At 35.6% G+C, this 24,317-nt stretch overlaps 1 protein-coding gene across 2 annotated transcripts in view; it reads right to left on the bottom strand.

Annotated features, from left to right (window-relative positions):
- Window positions 1–400: 400 nt before the first annotated feature.
- Window positions 401–24,317, bottom strand: part of HOOK1 (hook microtubule tethering protein 1) — a 58,395-nt gene continuing 34,478 nt past the window's right edge. For both annotated transcript variants that reach the window (XM_081087465.1, XM_081087466.1), the window contains 11 exons: window positions 23,934–24,044; window positions 19,744–19,831; window positions 19,596–19,656; window positions 16,997–17,137; window positions 14,745–14,838; window positions 12,228–12,262; window positions 11,592–11,674; window positions 10,865–10,965; window positions 8,048–8,149; window positions 5,499–5,567; window positions 401–1,828 (listed from right to left, as the gene is read on the bottom strand). In XM_081087465.1, coding sequence (XP_080943591.1) covers window positions 1,658–1,828; window positions 5,499–5,567; window positions 8,048–8,149; window positions 10,865–10,965; window positions 11,592–11,674; window positions 12,228–12,262; window positions 14,745–14,838; window positions 16,997–17,137; window positions 19,596–19,656; window positions 19,744–19,831; window positions 23,934–24,044 — 1,056 coding nt within the window. In that variant the 3' untranslated portion in view covers window positions 401–1,657. The remainder of the gene's footprint in view (window positions 1,829–5,498; window positions 5,568–8,047; window positions 8,150–10,864; window positions 10,966–11,591; window positions 11,675–12,227; window positions 12,263–14,744; window positions 14,839–16,996; window positions 17,138–19,595; window positions 19,657–19,743; window positions 19,832–23,933; window positions 24,045–24,317) is intronic.

Raw genomic sequence — 24,317 nt, forward strand, 5'->3', positions numbered from 1 at the left:
AAACTCTAGACCCAAGGAGGTCTACAGCCTGCAGGCCAAATCTGACCTAACACCAGTCTTTGTAAGTAAAGTTTTATTGAAATACAACCACACCTATTTGGTTTACATACTGTGTATGGCTACTGCTTTCATACTTAAGGGCAGAGCTGATTTATCTGCTACTGATCACATGGCCAACAACACCTAAAGTTACTACTATCTGCCCCTTTACAGAAAAGTGTGCTGACCCCTGCCTGGTCTATGCACAAGCGGATAAGTGTGCAGCTGCTGAAAAATACTGGAAAGATGAACTATGAATGTCACAACACAAGCTATTCCACTTTAAGGAATGCAAATGCTAGTTTTTGCCACAATTCCTTTTCATACTGAAATAGTCCTGACATTTTTTCTTTTTACCTTTGTGGTCTAACAGCAAGGAGTGTTTCAATGTTGTTATAAGAAGAGTTAGCATGGCACTGTCCAGTAGAACTTTCTGCAATGATGGAAATATTTTATATCTGCACTAATTCTGTAGCCATTAGCCAATGTGGATACTGAGCATTTGAACTGTGGCTGGTGCAACCAAAAACTTAATTTTAATTAGCTTAACTAAAATTGCCAAATGTGGCTTGTGGCTACAATATTGAACAGCACATATTTTACTCATCTAATTAAAATTCCAACAGGTAACTCTTAAAAAATGAGAAAGTAACACCTTTGAAAATAACGGGCTTTGGGCAAAAACGAACTGAATACCATAAACACAGCCCAAGACAGACTGTTTACTTATTAAACAAAATTAACTTGATTCCAAATTGTTTCATTGCTGCACCATTTCTTCTTAGGAGGCAAAATTATTGTATCATTTTTAGCAGAAATCCTGATAATTTTATGCTTAAAAGTAAAATAATTATTGTTATTAATTATATTAAAGAGCATGTGGATGTTTCACACAAAGTATCACTTTATACTTTTAGCTTGTTTCCCATCAGAAAGTCACCTCTCATTAAAATCAGTTTATCCATTTACCCTTCCCATTTCCACCCTGCCACATAGAAGCCCTTTTTATGGTAGGTAACAGAAGTATATAACCTCTTCTGAATCGGTAAAACTTCCTATTAGTCACTTTGCTATAGCAAAGTCATTTCAACAATCAAAACTTCCAAATGTCCTATCTTCTACTTCATGATAAGATATACCTATTCAATGACAGAGTTAGAGGCTACAGGTCAAGTCTTGTATATACCAAGTAAAAAAATATAACTCTTGTATAGTTCTACATGTGCCTACCTTAAGGTTATTTTTATATGAACCAAAACAATAAAATGAATATAAATGTATTTTTAAATTACTTATTACTGATTACACATTGCAAATTAACCAAGTTACTGACACAAATGAAAACACTAAACTGAAATATACAAAGTCAATTTGAAATTATAATAGTCTCAAAACACAAATGTTTAGATGGGTGCCTAATTACATCTTCTAATTATTCAAATGTGCTCCCTCAGAGAAATAGCTAATTGTAAAATTTGTTTTCAAAGTCAGCCAGCAAACTTAATTCCGTGCCTCTTGAACAGCTGATATCCAGCATCATAAACATCTTTTTCATTCGGTAGTTGGTTGAAAGACACAAACTATTTTAAGGGCACTTCTGCTTGTTGTCTTTAGCAGTTTAATCAGAGGCTGCAGCAGGAACTTTTACAGAGAGATTTCTTCGGGAGTTGGTGATGTGCCGCTGCTGTGCTAGGAAAGACCGTGCAGGAGGACATGCAGCAGGGTCTCTGCCAGCCCCGCTGCTGCTCACAAGTCTAGATTCCATCCCCAGTTTCTGGAATGCTAGACTCTGAACAAAAATAAATAAAAAATAAAATGACTACTTAGAGTTAGATTTTAAAGTGCTTTTTACATACATAAAGTTATTTAATCCTCGAAACAATACTACAAAGCTGGTGTTGGCCTCATTTTTTAATTTAAAGAATAAGGGTGCAGAAGTTAATCTGGTACTGCTGGTAAGAAGAAAACAAGGGCATAAAACCTAGTTTCTCTATGTTAAGCCATTAAATATAAAATCATTAAAAACAGCACCTTAAAATAATGCTCTAAAACTAACTTTAATTACAAGAACAATTAAAATAAAAAGGTTCCAAAGCAAAATTTTGCATTTGGGCAATCACTCCACCCACATTGAGCACCCATAACACAATATAAAAGCTTGGGTCGCTGAAACCGGTTTGGCTCAGTGGATAGAGCGTCGGCCTGCAGACTGAAGGGTCCCAGGTTCGATTCCGGTCAAGGGCATGTACCTGGGTTGCGGGCATATCCCCAGTGGGAGATGTGCAGGAGGCAGCTGATCGATGTTCTCTCTCATCGATGTTTCTGACTCTCTATCTCTCTCCCTTCCTCTCTGTAAAAAATCAATAAAATATATTTAAAAAAAAAAAAAAGCTTGGGTCAATGGTTACCTAAGTGTAACCCCTGGATTAACATTAGCACCAATGAGAACTTGTTAAAAAATGTAAATTCTACCTATAAATGCTACCCAAACCTAGTGAGTAAGAAGCTCTGTAGGTGAGTCCAATATTTTAACAATGTCTTCAGATGCATGCTTAAGGAAAACTAAGAAAACAATCCCATTCAAAATTGCTTCAAAAGAGTAAAATACCCAGGAATAAATTTAACCAAGAATGTAAAAGACCTATACTTGGGAAAGTATAAGACACCAAAGAAATAAATTGTAGAAGATACAAATAAGTGGAAGCATATTCCTTGTTCATGAATTGAAAGAATTAACATCATTAAAATGTCCATACTACCCAAAGCAGTCTATAAATTCAATGCAATTTCTATCACGATACCAATGGCATATGTCACAGAATTTTTCCAAAATTTTATATGGAACCACAGAAGATCCCAAATAGCAATATGATCTTGAGAAAAAAGAACAAAGTTGGAGGACTCACACTACCTATCATCAAACTGTACTACAAGGCCACAGTTATCAAAAAAGCATGGTGCCAAGCTGGTGTGGCTCAATGGTTGAATGTCAACCTATGAATCAGGAGGTCATGGTTCGATTAATGGTTAGGGCACATGCCGGGGTTGCGGGCTTCATCCCCAATAGTGGGATTGCAGGAGGCAGCCAATCGATGATTCTCTCTCATCACTGATGTTTCTATCTCTTTCTCCCTCTCTCTTAAATCAATAAAAATATTCTTTTAAAAATACTTAAAAAAAACAGCATTGATACTGGCATAAAAAAAAACCAGACATATAGATCAATGGAACAGAATAGACAGCCCAGAAATAACCCCATGCCTTTACAACAATTAATGCTTGAACAAAGGAGGCAAAAACATACAATGGGGTAAAGCTAGTCTATTAATAAAAGTGTTGGAAAATTGGACAGATGAATGCAAAAAAAATGAAACCAGACCACCTTCTTACACCACACACAAGAATAAACTAAAACTGGATTACAGACTTAAATGTTAGGCTCATAAAAATCCTAGAAGAAAACATAGGTAGTAAAATTATGGCCATTCCTTGTAGCAATATTTTTTCTGATATATCTCCTTGGGCAAGGGAAACAAAAGAAAAATGAACAAATAGAACTACATCAAACTAAGACATTTTTGCACAACAAAGGAAACCATCCATAAAATAAAAAGACAATCCACAGAATGGGAGAACATAATTGCCGATACATTTGATAAGGGGTTAATATCCAAAATTTATAAAGAACTTATAAACTCAACACCAAATAAAAACAAACAATCCAATTAAAGAGCAAAAAGGACATATGGCCAATAGACATATGAAACGATGCTCAAGTTCACTAATCATCACATAGATGTAAAGTAACACCACAATGAGATATCAGAATGGCTATCATTAATATATCAACAAACAAGGTGGGAATGAAGACTTAGTGCAGCCACTGTGGAAAGCAGTATGGAGATACTTCAAAAAATTAAAAATGGAACTGCCTTATGACCCAGTGATTCCACTTCTGAAAATTTATCTGGAGAAACCAGAAACACTAATTCGAAAGAATATATACACCCCTGTGTTCACTGTAGTATTATTTATAATAGCCAAGATTTGGAAGCAACCCAAGTGTCCATCAGCAGATGAGTGGATAAAACAGCTCTGGTACATTTACACAATGGAATACTAGTTGGCTATAAAAAAGAAAATTTTATCCTTGAGATAGCATGAATGGACCTGGAGAATATTATGCTAAGTGAAATAAGCCAGTCAGAGAGAGACAAATACCATATGATTTCATTCATATGTGGAATCTAATGAGTAAAATGAGATAACAAGCAAAACAGAGACAGACTCATAGATACAAGACTAACAGCTCAGGCATGGGAGCGGCTGGGGGATGGGGGAGGGATTGAGCAAAAAAAAAAAGAACTCATGGACAACAGTGTGGTGATTGCATGGCGAGGAGGTAGTGGAGGCAGAGGAAGGTATAGAAGGATTAATGGTGATGGAAAAAAATAAAATAAAATACATTTTTTAAAAGGGCCACAGAACAAAGAAAATAATCCATAGTCCTCTATATTAACCAGCAGGATGATTAACCCATGATGGAAAAGAGTCTGGGAACACTTCACAAGTAATTTCCTTCAAAGCCTTGTTAAATTAAGTCAGATTTTACCAAATAGAGCACGGAAGAAAAGAAAAGAGAACAAAAAGTGTGAAGGCATGAAAGAAACAAAGCATGTCTGAGGAGGGACTAGTTCTATGTGGTGAAGGATGCGGGGGGGGGGGGGTCCTATAAATTGATATTTTCTCATTCTAAAGAAGCAGCATCTACGGTAGGTTGTGCTTATATTAATATCTATTCTAGCTGATTAGAATAACCCAAAAGAACCATGAAATGCTACTTTTCTTAAAAACATCCTACAGATACTCAGAGTAAAAAGATAAAAAACATTTCAAATTATTTTATACTGTTTTTCTCCTTGTAAGAACAACTACTGAGGAGTAGTCCCTGGATTTAAAAAAAATAATACACTAAAGACACACTGAGAGGCTTCAGGGAATATTAAAATAAATGCTGATTACTAGAAGCACTTCATGTTGCATTACAGAGATATTCACATTTCTAAAGAAACCTTTATGGAACACAAATATAATGTTTTAACTCAAATAATGCAATTTTAAAAATATTTATGGACTGTTGCATGTACACTTCATGTGCTTTAATTAAAGGTGAATGAGTCATGAAATTAATTTACTGATTTTGAAAAAGTAAAAATCAACTAAACACATTAAGTTAAAATATATAGTTAATTGGGATTATGACCAACACTTTTTTTTAAAAAAACAGAGTATGACAGAAAATACCTGAATGCAATGCACACAGGGTAATTTGTTTACATATATGATGTGTGTATAGATTGATCTGTGGTATAAAATATTATTTTCATCAATGTTTCCTGATCAAAATGTTTGATGAACACTGTTCTAAACATCCAATCATTAGCTGAATTTCAACTCACCTTATTATACCAGGCAGAAACAATTAGTTTTTCTTCATAATCACGAAATTTTGCTACTTTACAGTCACTCTGGAAAAAGATACGAAGACTATTAAAATCCCCCAAATAACCCCAAATTACTAAAAATAGTAATAACATTTCTTTGTATGCTCATTATTGAGAGAATTTGATGAATGCATTTTGAGGTATAAAAAACTGTCGAAATATAGACTCAATCATGGAGAAATGCATGTATAACAGCTTTATAAAGGAGTAAGATTGCAACTAGTAAATCTTTATTTCAGAAATTTTACTGGTAAAACAGGTATTAAAAAACCAAAAACAAAGCTCACAAAAACTAGTGATTTTTATGCTACTATCCTTTATATCTAGAAAAAAGTAACAACTGGTTTACAGAGCTGCACCTATTTTGAAAAGTAATAACTAAGGAGAAGAAGGATGTAATAAAAAATATTCCAGAAAATCCTTTAAATCTCCTATAAAGCTTAGCATGGGTTTTTATCTCTCAGTTCTTAATGACCTGTGTACTAGACTGCCTCTGGTCATAGTTACAAGCCACCATAGTGACTGACATCCATTTCTTAATTACTCTAATACAACTACTTGTATTATTTTACTGAGTACCAGATATAGTTGATTCATTAAAAAAATTATAACCTTAAAACATTTGAATGTTTTCACAGCAAGATGCTAATGATACAAAAAGCATACAGAAAATGAGGGATGCAAGATGCCTTTCTTCTGGCTCACACCAGCTCCAGGCAAACCCTCCCCAAGAAAGATGGCAGACAGAATAACCTCTGCTATTTACCTTATTCTTCTTTTTACTTCTTTCAGTGTACAGATAAATACACATAAATTAAAGGCCCAAATGCTGTGACTTAACTGTAGTTTTTCCTCAGAGCCCTAGAGGTAGAGGCACCACTCTGTCACCATACATGTTAGGGAGCTGCATTTCAAGCACCAACAATGCTGTCCATTCTCACTGGCTTTTGTTGGGAAGTGAATAGTCAGAGCAACTTAGATTTCAGAGACTCAATCCAAGTCTCGTTACTTGGACCAGAGAGGAAAGGTGATCACTTTTTTTTTTGGATTTTTTTTAGAGAGAGAGAGAAACATTGATGTGAGAGAAAAACATCGAACGGCTGCCTCCTGCACACCCCCTACAGGGATCAAGCTTTTAATCCAGGCATTGACTGCCCTGACTGGTAATCAAACCAGCAGCCTTTAGGCTTGGGATGACACCCAACTGAGCCACACTGACCAAGGAGAAAGATGATCACTTTAAGTTACTAATAAAGCTGACAACTTGGCTTCTGATTTATGTAATATTTAATGGTGGGAGTACAGAGATATAAGATACAGCCTCTCGCCTCAATTCACAGCCTGCTAGCCTAATTCAAAGAATGATACTGTGGAATGAATTCATGAGTTCACAGCACATGGACAAACTCTGGAGAGAGAATTAAGGGAACACACCTGAGTTGAATCCTCAAGAATGAATAGCATTTTTGCAGAGAGATACCCGCTAACCAGTGCTTTTTATAACAGCCAATATGGCCTGAACAGGAACTTATAGAAAGTACACATAAGACTGTTGTATATTCTGAGTATTCAAGTCTTTAAATCTTTAAACAAAATATTTTTACCACAGCCCATATCTACTGGCTCAGAAATAACATGAAGAAAGTTATAAGTGAACATAAAATGTTTCCTTGAAATAAAGCATTCCTAGTTGATTCAAATTATTAATTATGAGAATTTCAAGGTGAGTATATAGAATTCAACAGGGTTCTGCAATTATCCATATGTGATTATGAGGAAGTATACACTGACTTCAAGAATAACATCAAATCTTACCATAGTATTAAGAACAGTAGTTTTGTGAAGCACTTTGCAAAGTAGAACATGCCCAATTATAAAAAACTAAGAATATACAATTTGATACTGACATACTTATACTTCACCCAGTTCATAAAAATAACATAACTACTGATATAAAAATAACTCTAAAATTTAAAAATGTTACTACCACCATAACTTTGCATGGTCAGTAACAGACTGGCACTTTATTCAAGGGCTTCCTGAGATTTTGAAGTACTTCCTTCTCTCAGGAATTCCACCTAGTAGGTTTTTTTGGGTCCCCATGAGGATCAGGGAGAAGAGATAAGATAAATTTGGTGAACTGAATACAGTTCTCTATTTAAAGGCGAGCTTGGTTTCTTTCTTTCATTTCCTTTTTTTTTTCTGACTGAACTCTCATCCACATAATTTTAAAAGGAGCATGATAGTGGAATCTATTAAAAACTTATAAGAGACATCCAGAGACTGGCTGTTAGGAGGGAGGGAGATACAATGCAGGAGGGAGCACAAACTGCAGAGACCAATGTTGTGGGCCAGTGAGATGCTCTGCAATGACCATACAGTGCTAAAACAGAGTATTTCTAACTTCTTGTGAGACTTGATAATTAATGGCTAATATATGTCAATAGTTAATTATCAGGATTATACAGAATAATAAGAGGAGAGGTATGAATATGAAGTTTTACCTCCAGAATCTCAATTCTTCTCTCCTTCTCTGCCAACTGCTTTCTAAGCAGCATTATTTCAGCTGATGCTGGATTTAATTTAGGATCTAAAGTTTTTATAACCTGTTTAAAGAAAAAAAAGTAGGTTCACTTTATCTTATAAATTGTTGAAATATAAGAACACAGTCTACAAAATCAGTGTAAGTGGAAAATTATGCAGAAAGTGATCCAGCAACTAACTATAATTTGTCTCATAATTTAATTTGAATTACAAAATAACTTATTCTATAGATGAGAAAGAGAATAAAAATTCAGTACAAAATGAAAAAATCCCCATCTCAAAATCAAATGTCCTTCTCCAAGGCTCAATAATCAGGGATAGTTATTTGGCCGTATCAAACCTTGAGCACTGAAGTCTTGAAGCATATCAGAAATGAGGGAGGTAAGATGCCTTCTACTTTTATATGCCTTAAACATTATTTAAAATGTTAAAATGAATTCAGTAATTATAGTGAAAACTGCTGATTGTACAAAGTAAGAGTAATACACACAAAAATTCTTAGCAACAATCTTTTTTACTATCTAGTTAAATGTAGTAATTCAATACATAAGATCAATATAATAGATATTGGTGACTATTTTCTGCAAACACTGGGGTGCCAATCATATTAAATTACTAAAAGTTGAGTAAAACTCATATGTTTTAGCACAATGTTGTTCTGAGACTTTGCTAAACTATGTAAATCAATTTAGAAGCATCAGGAATAAATTACAGCAAAATCAAGTTGCCAGTAATAAAGTCACCTGCATATTGTAATTAAAAACCCATTAAAATATTTAAAATTATTTAATGATTTAGGAAAATATTGTATGTAGTTACAGATGATAGAAAAAAAAGAGTACAAAGGTAATGTGCCTAACAATTTCTGCTGTTCATTCAAAATGATTTACTGAGTGCCGAAAGTGGCAGGCACAGTGACAGATGGGGGTACAGCAAGTTATGAGTGACATGGTGCCTGCCCTCACGGGATTCACATCATACACACAACATACAGAGTTTAAATTATAATTTAATTACAAAGAAAAAAATCATAATCTGTTAACTCTAGTGATAAAAAGTATGGCTGTGACTTTTCCATATTTCCTGAATTTTCTATAATGGACATATGTTACTATTTTAAACTCTCCCCCAAATAGTGTAAGAGGGGGAAAAAAATCATGTCTACCAAACAAGTATCATTTTTTTTAATGTGAATATTCAATGATGGCAAGAATATGGTATTTTGTCATTGCTCTGTTCAATTAATTATAGTCCTTTTAGAGTATCATTTAGAAATACAGAAAAAGCATCTTATTAAGAAGTTCTTAACCTTTGACCCAATAATTCTATTTCACCCATTAACCTAGGAACAAGGTTATGATAAACCAAAATAAGTCAAAAGCTTTCTGAATAACTATGTTGCCTATAGCCTTATTTCTAGGAACAAAAAAAGAAAAAAGAATGGAAACAAGCTATTTTCAACAATAGGATGACAACTAAATAACTGTGATATATCATACAACTGAATATTATGTCACCATTCTTTTACTTTTGCAAAGTCTGTTCTGTAAGTGTGATGTCTGTCTTGCTTATGCTGCACGACCAGGGCTTAGCATAAGAGACACTCAATAAAAATCAAATTACATTTATATTCCATGAGGAAATTCTTTTAAGTTTAAAAAACACACAAATCATATATGTGTATATTATGGTAAAGAAACATAGAGAAATATCCATTGAAAAATATACGGTGTTAAGGTAGTATTTCAAAGGTTAACAGCAGTTGTATCTGGGAACCTTTCTATGCTTTATATTTTTACTAAAGGCACTTACACTTCTGAAACAGAGAAACCGAACTGTGGCATGGACTACCTCCCGAGAAGCTGAGTGTGGCTATGTACCTGAGCTCTGCCCACTGAGGCAAGTAAAAGTGGTTTACACTGTTTCCAGGTCTGACCCCATGACCTACCTCCCACACAAGCTATGCTCACTCCCTCATCCACTAGTTGGAGAATGTCAAGTGAACTTGGGAACTGTATGTTGAAGAAGGTGGTGCCTCTCTCGCTTTAAGACTGAATGACTGCATGGAGCAGAGTGCCTCCCCCACTGATGACTAGATTTCATGTAACATCCATCTTGCTAAGCTTTAAGAAGATCTTGCAGTTTATCTGCTACTGCAGATACTATTTACGCCTTAATGAATATTATATAAAACATTAAAAGGGCAGACATTAGCAATATTATAAAACTTCATCACAAAATTCTTTTTTTTTTCATTCAGTAAATTGAAAACAATACATTGACATTTTGTGAAAGAACACTTATGATTGGGAAAATATATGGTATTCATGAAAATAAAAGATTTTATAAGAATATCACTTACAGATATTTAGTAAAGAATACAAATAAAAAGAATAATTAGTGTGGTGAACACTAGAACAGTATATAATTGCCTAAGCTAGACTAAATGCTAAAATACTTTCAAACAAATTTAAAAAGCTAAATTTTCACAAAAGGCAAACATGCCTTCATTTTAAAGCTAACAATGCCACATATCATAGTGGTCATTTTCTCTAAAGAGGTCACCCCTGTCCATGCTTAACTGCTTCTGTAAGCCATGTGTCGTTTTACCTGAGGCTGGTGAGTGAGAGAGAATGGGAGGACTGACCTGGGCAAGACAGAGAGTGGGGAAGGAAGTGACGTGACATGGAAACAAGAAGAGCAGTACAATCAGGTGGAACAGGCCTACTTAGCACCTGCGTCACAGAGGTGGGAGTTCTGTAAGACAGATGACTCACATTTCTTGCTTTCTCTAAATACATTTTATATCGTTCCTCCATTGCTTTCATATCTTCATCTTTCTTCTGAAGAGCAGCTTCAAGTTCATTGATCTTTTGTGCTATTGTTGAAAATGAAAACAACCAATTACTCCCTGTTTAAAATATTCCATCCTCACACACAAATATATACATTTATCACATTTATTTTCTAGGGACACATAAAATAACTTAAAAGAGAAACCTTTTATTTATTGTTTGTAGTGAATTTTTATCTAAAACTTTTGAATTGCAACCAACACATCCTCGATCATTTCATATTATTTTTTTCTTAAAAATATCTATAATCTGCTTTATTTAGCTATTTCTCTTCTTTCAATTAATTATTTCAATGAGCAAACATACCTTACAATTTAAGCACAGCCATCATGAGAAAATAAAACATTCTTTTATACAATGTTTGAAGTTCATTTTAATCTGATTTTAAATCCTTTCATTTATTTATATTTTCATAGTATTAATGCTATATTACAAAATGTTTGATACTCCTATATATCATAAGTTCACTTTATTAAACTTACTTTTTGCATCAACATTAGATCATTTATTACTTAAATCACTAAAAATTATAATAGCACTTATTTGCAATGTATGCATCTATACTTTGTCCAAAAACTTATACATAATTCTTGTAATTTGTCAACTAAAAAGGGCAAGTCCTTAGAACCAGGTTTTTACAAATACCTACCATTCTGGTTTACATCTGGCTGAAGATCTTCAATGAGCTCTTGTTTCTTCTGTAATTCTTCATGTACCTCTGTTAGTTTTTCCCTAAGCAGTAGAAAGAAGAGCAAGGAGCTTTGGAGCCAAACAGATTTAAGAATGAAAACTGGTTTTCTGCCACATAACATTCGTGGACTGTGGGCTCGTCACTTTCTGATCCTTACTCTCCTCACCTATGAAATGAGAATAATTTCTGCCAAATATTATAGGGATTGTTGTGAAGAGGTAAATTGGTTGGCACATGATGGGTGCTAAAAATGTGCAATTATTCCCCCTACAACCTTTGATTCCTAAGAAAGTTAAAAGAAGTATTTTATAGGATAAACATCCCTCATTTCCACATAATCTAGTGCCGATATTGCCAGCTCTGTAAACTCTTCAATGGCATTAGTAAATGAAAAATGTGAGCATTGGGATCACCGGCAGGCAGGCTGAGCCTTCTAGCACATTTTTCTTTTCACTTTTTAATGGCAGTGGTGAACATTCAATTGACATCAGCGTATTTGTTTTCATCAAACAAAATCAGAAAAGGATATTAACTTTAGATCCTTTTAAAACCCTTCCCCTCACATATTTGAAATGAAATACCAATTTTACTTACATATGAGCTTCCAACTTCTGCTTTAGGTTGCTGGACTATAAAAATTAAAAACAGTTGCTGTAAGATAACTATTGTGGCAACAATAGATTTTCCAGACATCAGAATCACTTTATCTCCTCTTGAAGATATATTATTTAAAATATAAATGTGCTAAAAATTTGTATTTCTAATAATAAACTTTTTTTTTAATAATAAACTTTTAAAAACATAAAATTTAGGTATTTTTCACTTCAAAGGGAAAGAAGAATAGGAAATGAAGTAAGAATACAATAGTAGAAAGAAAATGCTTCATCTTTCTGAATACAATGCAAATGCAATTTGAACTTGAAAAATAGAAAATGCAAGCTGAACGTGATATATGGAGGAGTATCAAACACTGAAATGGCTACAGAATCATTTATCCTATATAATAAAAGGCTAATATGCAAATTAACCAAATGGCAGAATGACCGGTTGCTATGACACACACTGACCACCAGGGGGCAGACACTCAATGCAGGAGCTGCCCCCTGGTGGTCAGTGCGCTCCCACAGGGGGAGCGCCACTCAGCCAGAAGCCAGTCTCATGGCCGGCAAGCACAGCAGCGACGGTGGGAGCCTCTCCCATCTCCGCAGCAGCACTAAGCCATCAGTTGGACATCCCCCAAGGGCTCCTGGACTGCGAGAGGGTGTAGACAGGGCTGAGAGACTGCTCCCTCCAAGTGCCCGAATCTCGTGCACCAAGCCTCTAGTTTAAAATAAAATGCTTAAGATTTTAGGCCTTTAATGAAGAATGGACTGAAATAACTAACTTATCTTTATAATAAACCTTTATCATTATAAATGCAAACACTTTAATATTAATATAAAAATGAAGTCATTAGATTTTGTTAAAAAATCAAATTCAAAACATAAAATTTCCTCTTTAAAAAAAACATACAGAAATGTAAATTGCAATAGTAGTTCTGTATCACCTACTAAATAGCTATAGAGCTTAAAAATATATAATTTGAGCCCTGGTCAGTGTGGTTCAGAGGTTAGAGCATCGGCCCATGGACCAAAGGGTCACAGGCCTGATTCCTAGTCAAGGGCATGTACCTAGATTTATAGTTTGTTCCCCAGCCCAGGTCAGGATGCATGTAGGAGGCAACTAATCAACGTGTCTCTCTCACATGATGTTTCTCTCTCTTTCCCCCCCAACTCATTTTCCTCCCTTCCTCCCCTCTCTCTGAAAATCAATGGAAAAAATATCCTTGAAATATAATTTGGACACTAACACTATTTTTTAAAAGATAAAGAAATTTAAAATCTTAATCCAATATGTACTCCCCCAAATAGATCCAATTTTTCAATTATTCCCTAATGTGCCTTAAAAATATATTTGTATTAGAGAGGTTACAATACCGTATATATGCACATATGAGATGCCGCCATGCATGAGACGATTTCTATTTTCCAAGCCCCCAGGAAAAAAAGAAAAAATCATATAAAGCATAAAAAAGACAGAAAGGAAATGTAACCCTTTCAATTTTCCTTTTCATCTCTTTATTCTTCTGAGTTTTCTCCCTCCCCCCGCCCCCCATCAACACAGGTAGAATCACCTAACACTCCATCTAATCAATGTCTACCTAACACACAATTAGCCCTATCTTCTTGCTGTTTAGTTAAATACATCCCTCCCTCAATTATTACTTCTTTCTTTTTTCCCCTCTATACATAGAGAGCCAACTATAGGAACACTGCTAAGTATATTTAGGCTGTTTGATCCTTTTTAAAAAAAACTGATTTGAGAGAGAGAGGAAGGGAGATGAGAGGGAGAGAAAGTTAGAAACATCAATGAAGAAAGAGAATCATTGATCAGCTGCCTCCTGCACACCCCCAATCGGATGGAGACTGCAACCCAGGCATGTGCCATGACCAGGAATCTAACCATGACCTCCTGGTTCATGGGTAAATGCTCAACCACTGAGACACATCGGCCACATTGTTTGATCTTTTTTAAGTTCTTTTTTTAAGTTCTCTTATTTCTGCTCTCAAAATATATGCTATCAAAATCCATTAGAAATGGCAAGGTCATGAGCTAGAATGGAAGGGGCAATGTCTTCAAGAATGCATTAAGGTTTCTGTCCTTTTGAGGTCTGCTCTTTTGGTAGAAATCATTTTCTCATTCTTCTTTTTCTTATTAAAAGTTTTCCTCAATTCTAGCTGATGCTTATTCTCACTAGAGTTTGTCTCAGGCCAGCCCTGTTGGGTTCCCAGCAGAACTGGGAAGGCCTCAACTGCAGCAGGTCTCAGTCAGGAATTGCTATGAACATAGTATTAGCTGTTGAAGGACAGATAGAAATCACCTTCCAATACAAATGATCAATTTACAGGTTCCAAATTGGCAAAATCACTGCATCTGTTATGCAAATATATACGGTATTTAAGGGTGTCATCAATGATAAGGGTAGCACTTTCAAATACAAGGTTAATTTGGGCATCAGGACCTAACAGAGAGGCCAAAGAGCAGAATCACCATAATTTTTCAGGTACTTACACTTTCTCCTTCAGACTTGGAGCCTTGTTCCTGTAAAGACTTCTGGAGATCTTCAATCTGCTGCTGCAATTCTTGGATGCGCTCTTTGCTCAGCCTATTTTAAGATGAATCATATGGGTTTATTTGTATTGAAAGTCAAAGTAGTTAAGGGTCTAAAGAGGTGTATTTAATAGCAATAACAGATGCTGAACAATGTTCTGTGGTGAGGTATAATATACAGTATATAGGAGGCTACTTTCAAGGAAATATTTAATAAAAGATGACATTTTTATCCTGCAAGTATATTTACCCACATTTAAAATTTTAAGGTACTTTATGTGTCAGTAGTAAAAATACAACATTTCTACACTGTACTTACTGGAATAAAAATTAGAAAACTAGCTTGCTTTTCCTACAGTTGCAATTTTAATGAATGGAAACTAGGTTTCCTTTTCCTATTTCAGATTTCAGTGTACTAAAAGAGGAAGGTCACTATTTTCCAACCATTGCTTCATGACTTGTTATTTAAATTAAAGAGATTGGCACTACCAACTAATGTATATTTTTTTACTTGCCATAATCTCATTTCTTGAAAACCTGCTTTAGAGTTACCATTGTTGGAAGTTACCAGCAAGAGGAGTATCTGTCTGACTTTCTTCACATAGTTATCGCATAATATAATAATTATCTATTGATACATCTAGCTTCCTATATTAATTCTCTAAAAGCTAAAAATTAGTATCTCCAGTTTCAATTGATATTAAACTGTGTCAGTAACATTTAATGGTCTCTTCAGAAAGCCAAAATGCATTCTTCATTTTACCACAGCTGATGTAATGTGTGCATACAAGTATGAGAGACAAGGTTCAAGTGTCTCAGATTCCTGTGGTTTCTAAAATCCAGTGGAGGTTGGTCAAGTACATTTAAAAACCTTCACTCCAAGTATGCTATTTATAAAGGGAAGATTAACATAGTGGTTAAAAGCACAGACTCAGGAATCAGATTGACAGAGGGTCAATGTAGGATCCACAATTATCAGCTGTGTAACTCTGGGCAAGCTGCTTAACCTCCTTGTAGTTCACTTCCTTACCCATAAAACAGTGGTAATCATACTTATTACTTCATAAAGTTATTATGAGGATTTACTAAGTTAATACCAAAATGTGCTTAGAAATGTGCCTGGCATATAGTAACCACTATATTAAATGTCATACCTACATATATAAAAGCCAAGCGACTGGAACGGCAAAACAACTGGTCACTATGACAAGCACTGTGGCAGCCAACCAGCCTGATGGGGGCCCCAATCGGCCACCCAAACCTCCTGTGGCCCCTCGCCATGAATGGCACCCACAACCCCGATCAGGGGTGGGGCCGGCCAGCCAACTACTCTCAGCCCACTCCTGGCCGGCCTTGCCCTGATTGCCTCCTCCCAACCCTGATCAGGGGCAGGGCCGACGGCCAACCTCCTGCTGGCCTGGCCCTGATCGGCCCCCATCAGGGCGGGCCAGCCGGACCCCACCCATGCACGAATTCATATATCGGGCCTCTAGTTTTTTTTAATAATATAATATTTGAACACCTCTCATTGGTATTATATAAGTAAACCATTTCTGTAATCCTCATAACTTTCAAATAGGTATCACCTCCAATTTACAGCTGAAGATACCAAGTGTGTATTTAAGTAACTTGCTCAGAACCAAATAATTAACAAGTTTAAAAAGAAGTGGGATTCAAATTTGACAACACAATCTATGTCCCATCTCTGCACCAGACTGTAGTAGAAAGCCAGGTTGTCATCTATTCATCTGTTATATTTTCTCTAAATTGTGAAGACATGCAAACAAAATTCAAGGATAAGCAACCTGGTTAACAGAGTTTGCTAAAAGTAAATGGTAGTGAGAGACTAAAAACAACAACAAAAATTAATCTTCTTCTAAAAATCCTAATTAGCCCTAGCCAGTTTGGCTCAGTGGATAGAGCATCAGCCTACAGACTGAAGGGTCCTGGGTTCGATTCTGGTCAAGGGTACATGCCTGGGCTGTGAGCTTGATCCCCAGTAGGGGACATGCAGGAGGCAGCCGATCAATGATTCTCTCTCATCATTGATGTTTCTATCTCTCTCTCTCCCTCCTCTCTGAAATCAATAAAAATATATTTTTAAAAAATCCTAATTATGTGAACTACAATGATATTTTCCGCTTCTGTGAACCACGATTTTGTGGATGGTAATTAAATCACCCTGACTTGTTCACTGTGAAGGAGCATGTCACCTTTGCTCTGTTTCTAGTTCATTCATCTTGCGGTGCTTCTGCTCTAGCTGCTCCTGGAGTTCTTCGATGCGCTGGTTCTCAGTACCTTCCTGCTGCAGGCGAAGCATCTTATTTTCATGTTGCAGTCGAATAAACACCTCCCTAATGTTGACAAGTAAAATTTATTTTTCAATTGTTTTAAGTATAAGAAGTTTTACATTCTTAACTTTCTAAAAAGGGAAATGCCTGGCAACTCAATAGCTGTCATTTTAAAATTTTACCATAGCTTCTGAAAGGTTTTAAAGAAAAAACTATGTACATTATAAGACTATGTCTCAAAAACAATTAGTAAATATTTTAAAGGTAAAGATGTAAGATTATGCTACATATTGTTAAATGACTATGCAAATTCCTGAAATATTTTGTATTATTTTAATTTTACAATTTAGAAACTATTTACCAAAGCTAATATAGAGCATATTCTTAAAGAACACGTAAAGGAAAAGCAATAGATTTAAGAAACCACAGTTGGTACACAATTTTTAAATACACTTTTATGATAATTGCAGTCATATGACTATCTCTAGATATTTTTGTTTTTAGAGAAAAAAATTATTAAAGACTTATACATGTTTTTTAAATACAAATGATAGAAATTATCCTATATAATAAAAGGCTAAGATGCAAATTGTCCCCTCAGGAGTTTGACCGCTCGCTATGATGTGTGCTGACCACCAGGGGGCAGCGTGGAATGAAGGAAGGCCTCATCGGCAGCCTGGGAAAGGAAGGCCCTGGCCAGCAGCCGGCAACCTAGGGAAGGAAATCCCCGATGGGTCCTGATAAACAGACAGGCCTAGGACCCTACCCATGCATGAATTTCGTGCATCAGGCCTCTAGTCCTATATAATAAAAGGGTAATATGCAAATTGATCCTAACAGCAGAACATCTGGGAAAGACTGGTCACTATGACACTCACTGACCACCAGGGGGCAGATGTTCAATGCAGGAGGTACCCCCTGGTGGTCAGTGCGCTCCCACAGGGGGAGCTCTGCTCAGCCATAAGCTAGGCTGACGGCTGTCAGCACAGCGGTGGTGGCGGGAGCCTCTCCTGCCTCCTCAGCAGTGTTAAGGATGTCCAACTGCAGCTTAGGCCTGCTCCCCCCTGGCAAGTGGACATCCCCCTAGGGCTCCCGGGCTGACAGAGGAATGTCTGACTGCCAACCTTAGGCCTGATACCCCAGGGAGCGGGCCTAAACCAGCAGGTGGACATCCCCTGAGGAGTTCCAGGCTGCGAGAGGGCACAGGCATGGCTGAGGCCCCCACTCCAAGTGCACAAATTTTTGTGCACCGGGCCTTTAGTATTAAATAAAAAAGTAACTATTAACAATAAAAATATATTTAAAAATGAAAATAAATAATGCAGGCCTACCTGCTCCCCTCCTAAGTTCCATTCCCCAAAAGCAACCACTATCAATCTCAATTTTTAGTCTTCTGAATGCTAGCACTATAACCTTAAAAAATAGGCTCATATGGCCATTTAAAAAATATTAATAATATCACTAGATATTAACTAAAAAGTACAAATGGTTTACTGTCTAGCATGACCAAAAACTGAAATAAAAATCAACAACATTGTAAACATTAAGCTTAGTGAAAGAAGCCAGTCACAAAAGGCCACATATTATATGATTCCATGTATATAAAATATCCATTACAGGCAAATTGAGAGACAAAAGTAGATAACTGGTTGCCTGAGGATGGATGTAGAGAAGAGGCAGGAGTGGGGAATAATTGCTATTTACATAAAGGTATATTCTGGAGGAATAAAAATGTTCTGAAATTTTACAGCAATAATTGTTGCACAGTTTGTGACTATATTGAAACCCACCAAATTCTACACTTTTAAATAGGTGAATCTCAATAAAGCCATTTAAATAGAGTTTGCAGTACTGAATAAATACAGCTGTCATCAAAGAAAGGAAAAGCATAAAAATGCCAGATTAGTCAAATGTCTACGTAAACATAGCACTAAAATCCCAAGATAAAAGATGGGTCAAGAGGAACCTCTAAAATTTGTAATTTAACTTCTGCTTAATCCTCCTTCTATTATTGGCAGCTCCTCTCCTTTTCTTTTTACCATCTGGATTTGAATGCCATGTATTAAGATTTTTCGTCGAGTTTGAAAGAATAAAGAAAAAAAGTTCAACACAATAAAGGTCATACTATAAAAACTAGAATAAGTGAGTTAGTTTGTGAAATTTTACTTATGATAAATTTGAAACTGGTAGAGTAGCAATAACAAGCTGACTTAGAAAACTTAAGCAGTGCTGGCTGGTACTGCTCAATGGATAGAGTGGTGGCCCGAGCACCAAAGGGTCAAGGGTTCAATTCTTAGTCAAGGGCATATACCTTCGTTGCAGGTTCAATCTGTACCTGGTTGGGGTACTGCGTGCAGGAGGCAACCAATAGATGTATCTGTCTTCCTTCCCTCCCTCCCTCCCTCTCTCTCTCTCTAAAAACCAATGGGAAAAATATTCTTAGATGAGGACTAACAACAACAAAAAGACATCATATTTCTAATATTAAGTATAGATTATCAATTAATAAAAACAAATTTACCTATATTCCACTGGCATAATCTCAGCAGCAAGATTCTCATAACTTTTTGCAGCAGATGCATCTAAATAACAACAAAAATAGATGAATAATTCAGTATTTCTACCATTAAAAAAAAACAAAACACGTTTCTAAATTCGACAAAATTTACCTGTTTGGTTTAGGTGATCCTGTTGTACTTGTGAACACCGAAGCTCTTCATTCGTTTCTTTCAGCGTATCACGCTGTTCTATTAGTCTCTAAAAAAGAATTGTTCATATAAGCAAAATTTTTAATTATGCCCACAGGTGGTATACTTTATGCTTACAATAATTTAATTTGATAATTATTGCTTATTTAATTAAAAATGGCAATGTTTTAGTTTTAGTGCTAAGGGGTAATTTTCTCTTGTATAAATCACATAACTATATAGTTTTTGTATAACACAAAGCTTGTGATCTCCCTATTAGTTTGTCTCTGAACCAAATGAATGTAATTATGCAACACAGTAAAAATATACAACTGCAGAGTAATAAAAAAAGCATGGAGTTTGGAGGCAAATAGATTGTGGCTTGAATTCCAGTTTCACTCCTTCCTAGCTATATTATCTGGGGCAAGAGATGTGACGCTCTGGTTTTAGTATCCTCATCAAAACAGGAATACTGACATATACAAACTCTTGCAAAGGTGTTTTGAGCAACCAATAAGATAATGTTTATCAAGTACATGAAATATAGTTTTATGCGTACAAGATGCTGGAGAATTGTTATTTCTTTTTATCACTAGAGTGAAACTCTACTGAAAAAGTGATAAGTAGCATCCTGGAACTATGAATTTGTGGCTTAATATCTAAAAATCATTGCAATTACTAACCACACTACTAAGTAACCACATTAATACAATAAAAGACAAAAATCACATATCTCAATGAACCAGAAAAAGCAAGAATATGCAACAAACTAGGAATAAAGACTGGTCAACTCCATAAATGGTATCTACAAAACAAAACAACAGCAATAAAAAATCCATGGCTAAAATGTGCTAAATGGTGAAAGAATGAATGCTTTCTCCATAATATTAGAACCAAAAGAATGATGGCCACTCTTGACACTTCTATTCAACATAATACTCAAGGTTCTGGCCAGGACAATTTGACAAGAAAAAGAAAAAGGCATTCAAACTGCAAAGCAAGAAACAAAACTATTCTTCTTTGTAGATGTCCTGATCTTGTATCTAGAAAATCCTAGAGAACCCACTAAAAGCTATTAGAAATACGAAGTGAATTCCACAAGATTGCAAAATGCAGTATCAATGTACAATAATAAATTATATTTCTGTATATTAGCAATAAAAATAAAAAAGAAAATAATTTCATTCATAATAGCAACAAAAATAACAAAACACTCAAAATAAAAATTTAAAAAGTCCAAATCTTATATAATAAAAACTATAAAACATTGTTGAAAGAAGCTAAAAACCAAAATAAATAGAATGTGATCCAACATTTAAGGACGAGAAACTTAATACCATTAAGGTGGCAAAGTTTCCAAACTGATCTACAGATTCAGACAATTCCATCTTTAAAAAGAACTTGGAGAGCTCATACTTGCCAATTTTAAAACTTAGTGGTACTAACATCAAGCTAGACATATAATCAGTGACAAATAATTGAAAGTCCAGAAATAAACTCTTACATTTATGGTCAAAATTATCTTTACTTTTAATAATCAATTAATAGATATTAATTTTGTCCCCCAAAATTGAGTAGATAGTACATTCCCTCTTCTCCCACTCCTATGCTGCCTAGTTTCCCTCATTAGCATCTTGCATGAGTATAGTTACTTGTAAGAACAAATGAACCAATATTGATACACTATTACTACTAACTAATGATGACAGTTCACATTAGGTTTAACTCTGCTTTACTTTTATGAGTTTTGACAAATGTACTAGTATAACATATCCATCATTACAGTCTCATGGCCAATTCATTTTTTTAAAAAATATATTTTATTGATTTTTTATAGAGAGAAAGGGAAAGGGAGAAGGATAGAGAGTTTGAAACATCGATGAGAGGAACATCAATCAGCTGACTCCTGCACACCCCCCACTGGGGATGTGCCCGCAACCAAGGTACATGCCCGTGACGGGAATCGAACCTCGGACCCTTCAGTCCGCAGGCCAACGCTCTATCCACTGAGTCAAACCTGTTAGGGCACCCAATTCATTTTTTTAAAAAAATATATTTTATTGATTTTTTACAGAGAGGAAGGGATAGGGATAAAGAGTTAGAAACATCAATGAGAGAGAAACACCGATCAGCTGCCTCCTGCACACTCCCCACCGGAGACGTGCCCACAACCAAGGTACATGCCCTTGACCGGAATCGAACCTGGGACCCTTGAGTCCGCAGGCTGACGCTCTATCCACTGAGCCAAACCGGTCAGGGCTCCAATTCATTTTTAATATCAGTGCCAAAATACAGTGGAGGAAAGAACAGTCTTGTCAACAAATCGTGCTAAGACACTTACACCATATCCAAAAATTAACAAAAATTGATCAGACTAAATATAAAACCAATAAATATAAATATAAAAGAAAACACAGGAGTAAATGTTTATATCCTCAAATTACTCAATGCTTTCACAGAAACACTACCCACAAAAGCACATGTAACAAGAGGAAAAAAAAAGATAATTGTGACTTCATCAAATAAAAATTATTCTGTAAACAGTAACATCAAAAAAAGTGAGAAGATAATGCACAGAAAAGGAGAAAAATATTTTTAAGTCATATATCTGAGAAGGATATGTGTCTAGAATATAAAAAGAAGTTTAAAAATCAATAATTAAAAAGCAATTAATGTAAAGCAAAATGAGCAAAAAATTTGAAGAGACATTTCTCCAAGGGAGATATTCAAATGGCCAATAAGCACATGAAAAGATGCACAATATCATTAGTCATTAGGAACCTACAGATCAAAACCACGATGACATACCACTTCATACCTAGGAGGATAATTAAAACTAAAAATAGTAAGTATTGGTAAGGATGTGTAGAAACTAGAACCTTCAAAAACTGCTGGTGGGAGGAAAAAATGGCTCATACACTTTAGAAAACAGTCTAGTTCTTTAAACAGTTAAACTTAGTTATCACATGACCAAGCAATACCATTCCATACTCAAAAAATGATACGTCCAAATAAAAAACTTGTATATAAATGTTCATGGCCACATTATCTGTTTAACAATGAAAAAGTAGAAATAGCCCAAAAGTCCATAAACTGATGAACAGATAAATAAAGTGTGGTATATCCATACAATGGAGTATTACTCAGCAGTAAAAATGAAGCACTGATACATGCTACCACATGGATGAACCTTGAAAGCATTATACTAACTATGGAACCAAGTCACAAGACCACCAAGTGTATGATTACATATTCTGGATAGACTAGACCAGTGGTTCTCAACCTTCCTAATGCTGCGACCCTTTAATACAGTTCCTCATGTTGTGGTGACCCCCAATTTCATTGTTACAAATTGAACATAATTAAAGCATAGTGATTCATCACAAAAACAATATGTAATTATGCATGTGTTTTCCTATGGTCTTAGGCGACCCCTGTGAAAGGGTCGTTCGACCCCCAAAGGGGTCGCAACCCACAAGTTGAGAACTGCTGGACTAGACAAATCTATAGAGACAGATTACTGATTGCAACAGCTTGGGGGAGGGCCTAAGCCATCAGTCAGACATCCACCAAGGGCTCCCGGACTACCAAATGACACAGGCTGGGCTGAGGGCCCCCCCGAGTGTACAAATTTCGTGCACCGGGCTTCTAGTATCTTTTTTTTTTTTAATATATATTTTATTGATTTTTTACAGAGAGGAAGGGAGAGAGATAGAGAGTTAGAAACATTGATCAGCTGCCTCCTGCACATCCCCTACTGGGGATGTGCCCGCAACCCAGGTACATGCCCTTGACCAGAATCGAACCTGGGACCCTTCAGTCTGCAGGCCGATGCTCTATCCACTGAGCCAAACCCGTTTCGGCGTAGTATCTTAATAAAGCTGCTAAAAACTGCATCTATGGTCCTCACTTTCAAGGAGTTGATAGTCCTGAGTTGAAAAACATTAAACCAAGACGTATGACCTTGGCTCTGTCACTTGATTTTCCCTTGTGAAGGAAACTATCAAAACTGCAAGAAGAATTTTTACAAGACTTTTTTTTACACCAACAACTTCAATTTGAAGAAAGACAGAAGAATTGGTTGATATCACTTTTATTCTTAGAACAGCAAGGATCACATTAAAATCTAAAAGCAAACAGACATTTTACTTATCAATTATAGTGACGTTTACCTCTTTTTCCTTAAGTAAAGCTTCATGTTTTTCTTCAAGTCGCTTCATTTCAAATGCTAGTGTGTCAGCCCTTTTGGATTCAGAGGAAAGTTTACTGTGTAGATCCTGAACCTTTTGTCAGAAACAAAAGTAAAACACAAGAATATATGATAATGATCGTTTGATTTCAGAGCTCAATAAATGGAAAACTGATAGTAAATAAAATTATAGGAAGACTACAGTCTAAGTCTAAACATTCGTGGAAATAGCATGTAGATAAGAAGATTTAAAATAAATTTTAAAACACCCAAGTAATAAGTTAGACAAAATACACAATCAGCCTTTTATTGTTATTTATCATCCAACCTATGGAAACAACAGAATATTTTGGGTTATAGTCCCATT

The sequence above is a fragment of the Myotis nattereri genome, assembly GCF_964212035.1.
Source record: "Myotis nattereri genome assembly, chromosome: 3".
NCBI lineage: Eukaryota > Metazoa > Chordata > Mammalia > Chiroptera > Vespertilionidae > Myotis > Myotis nattereri.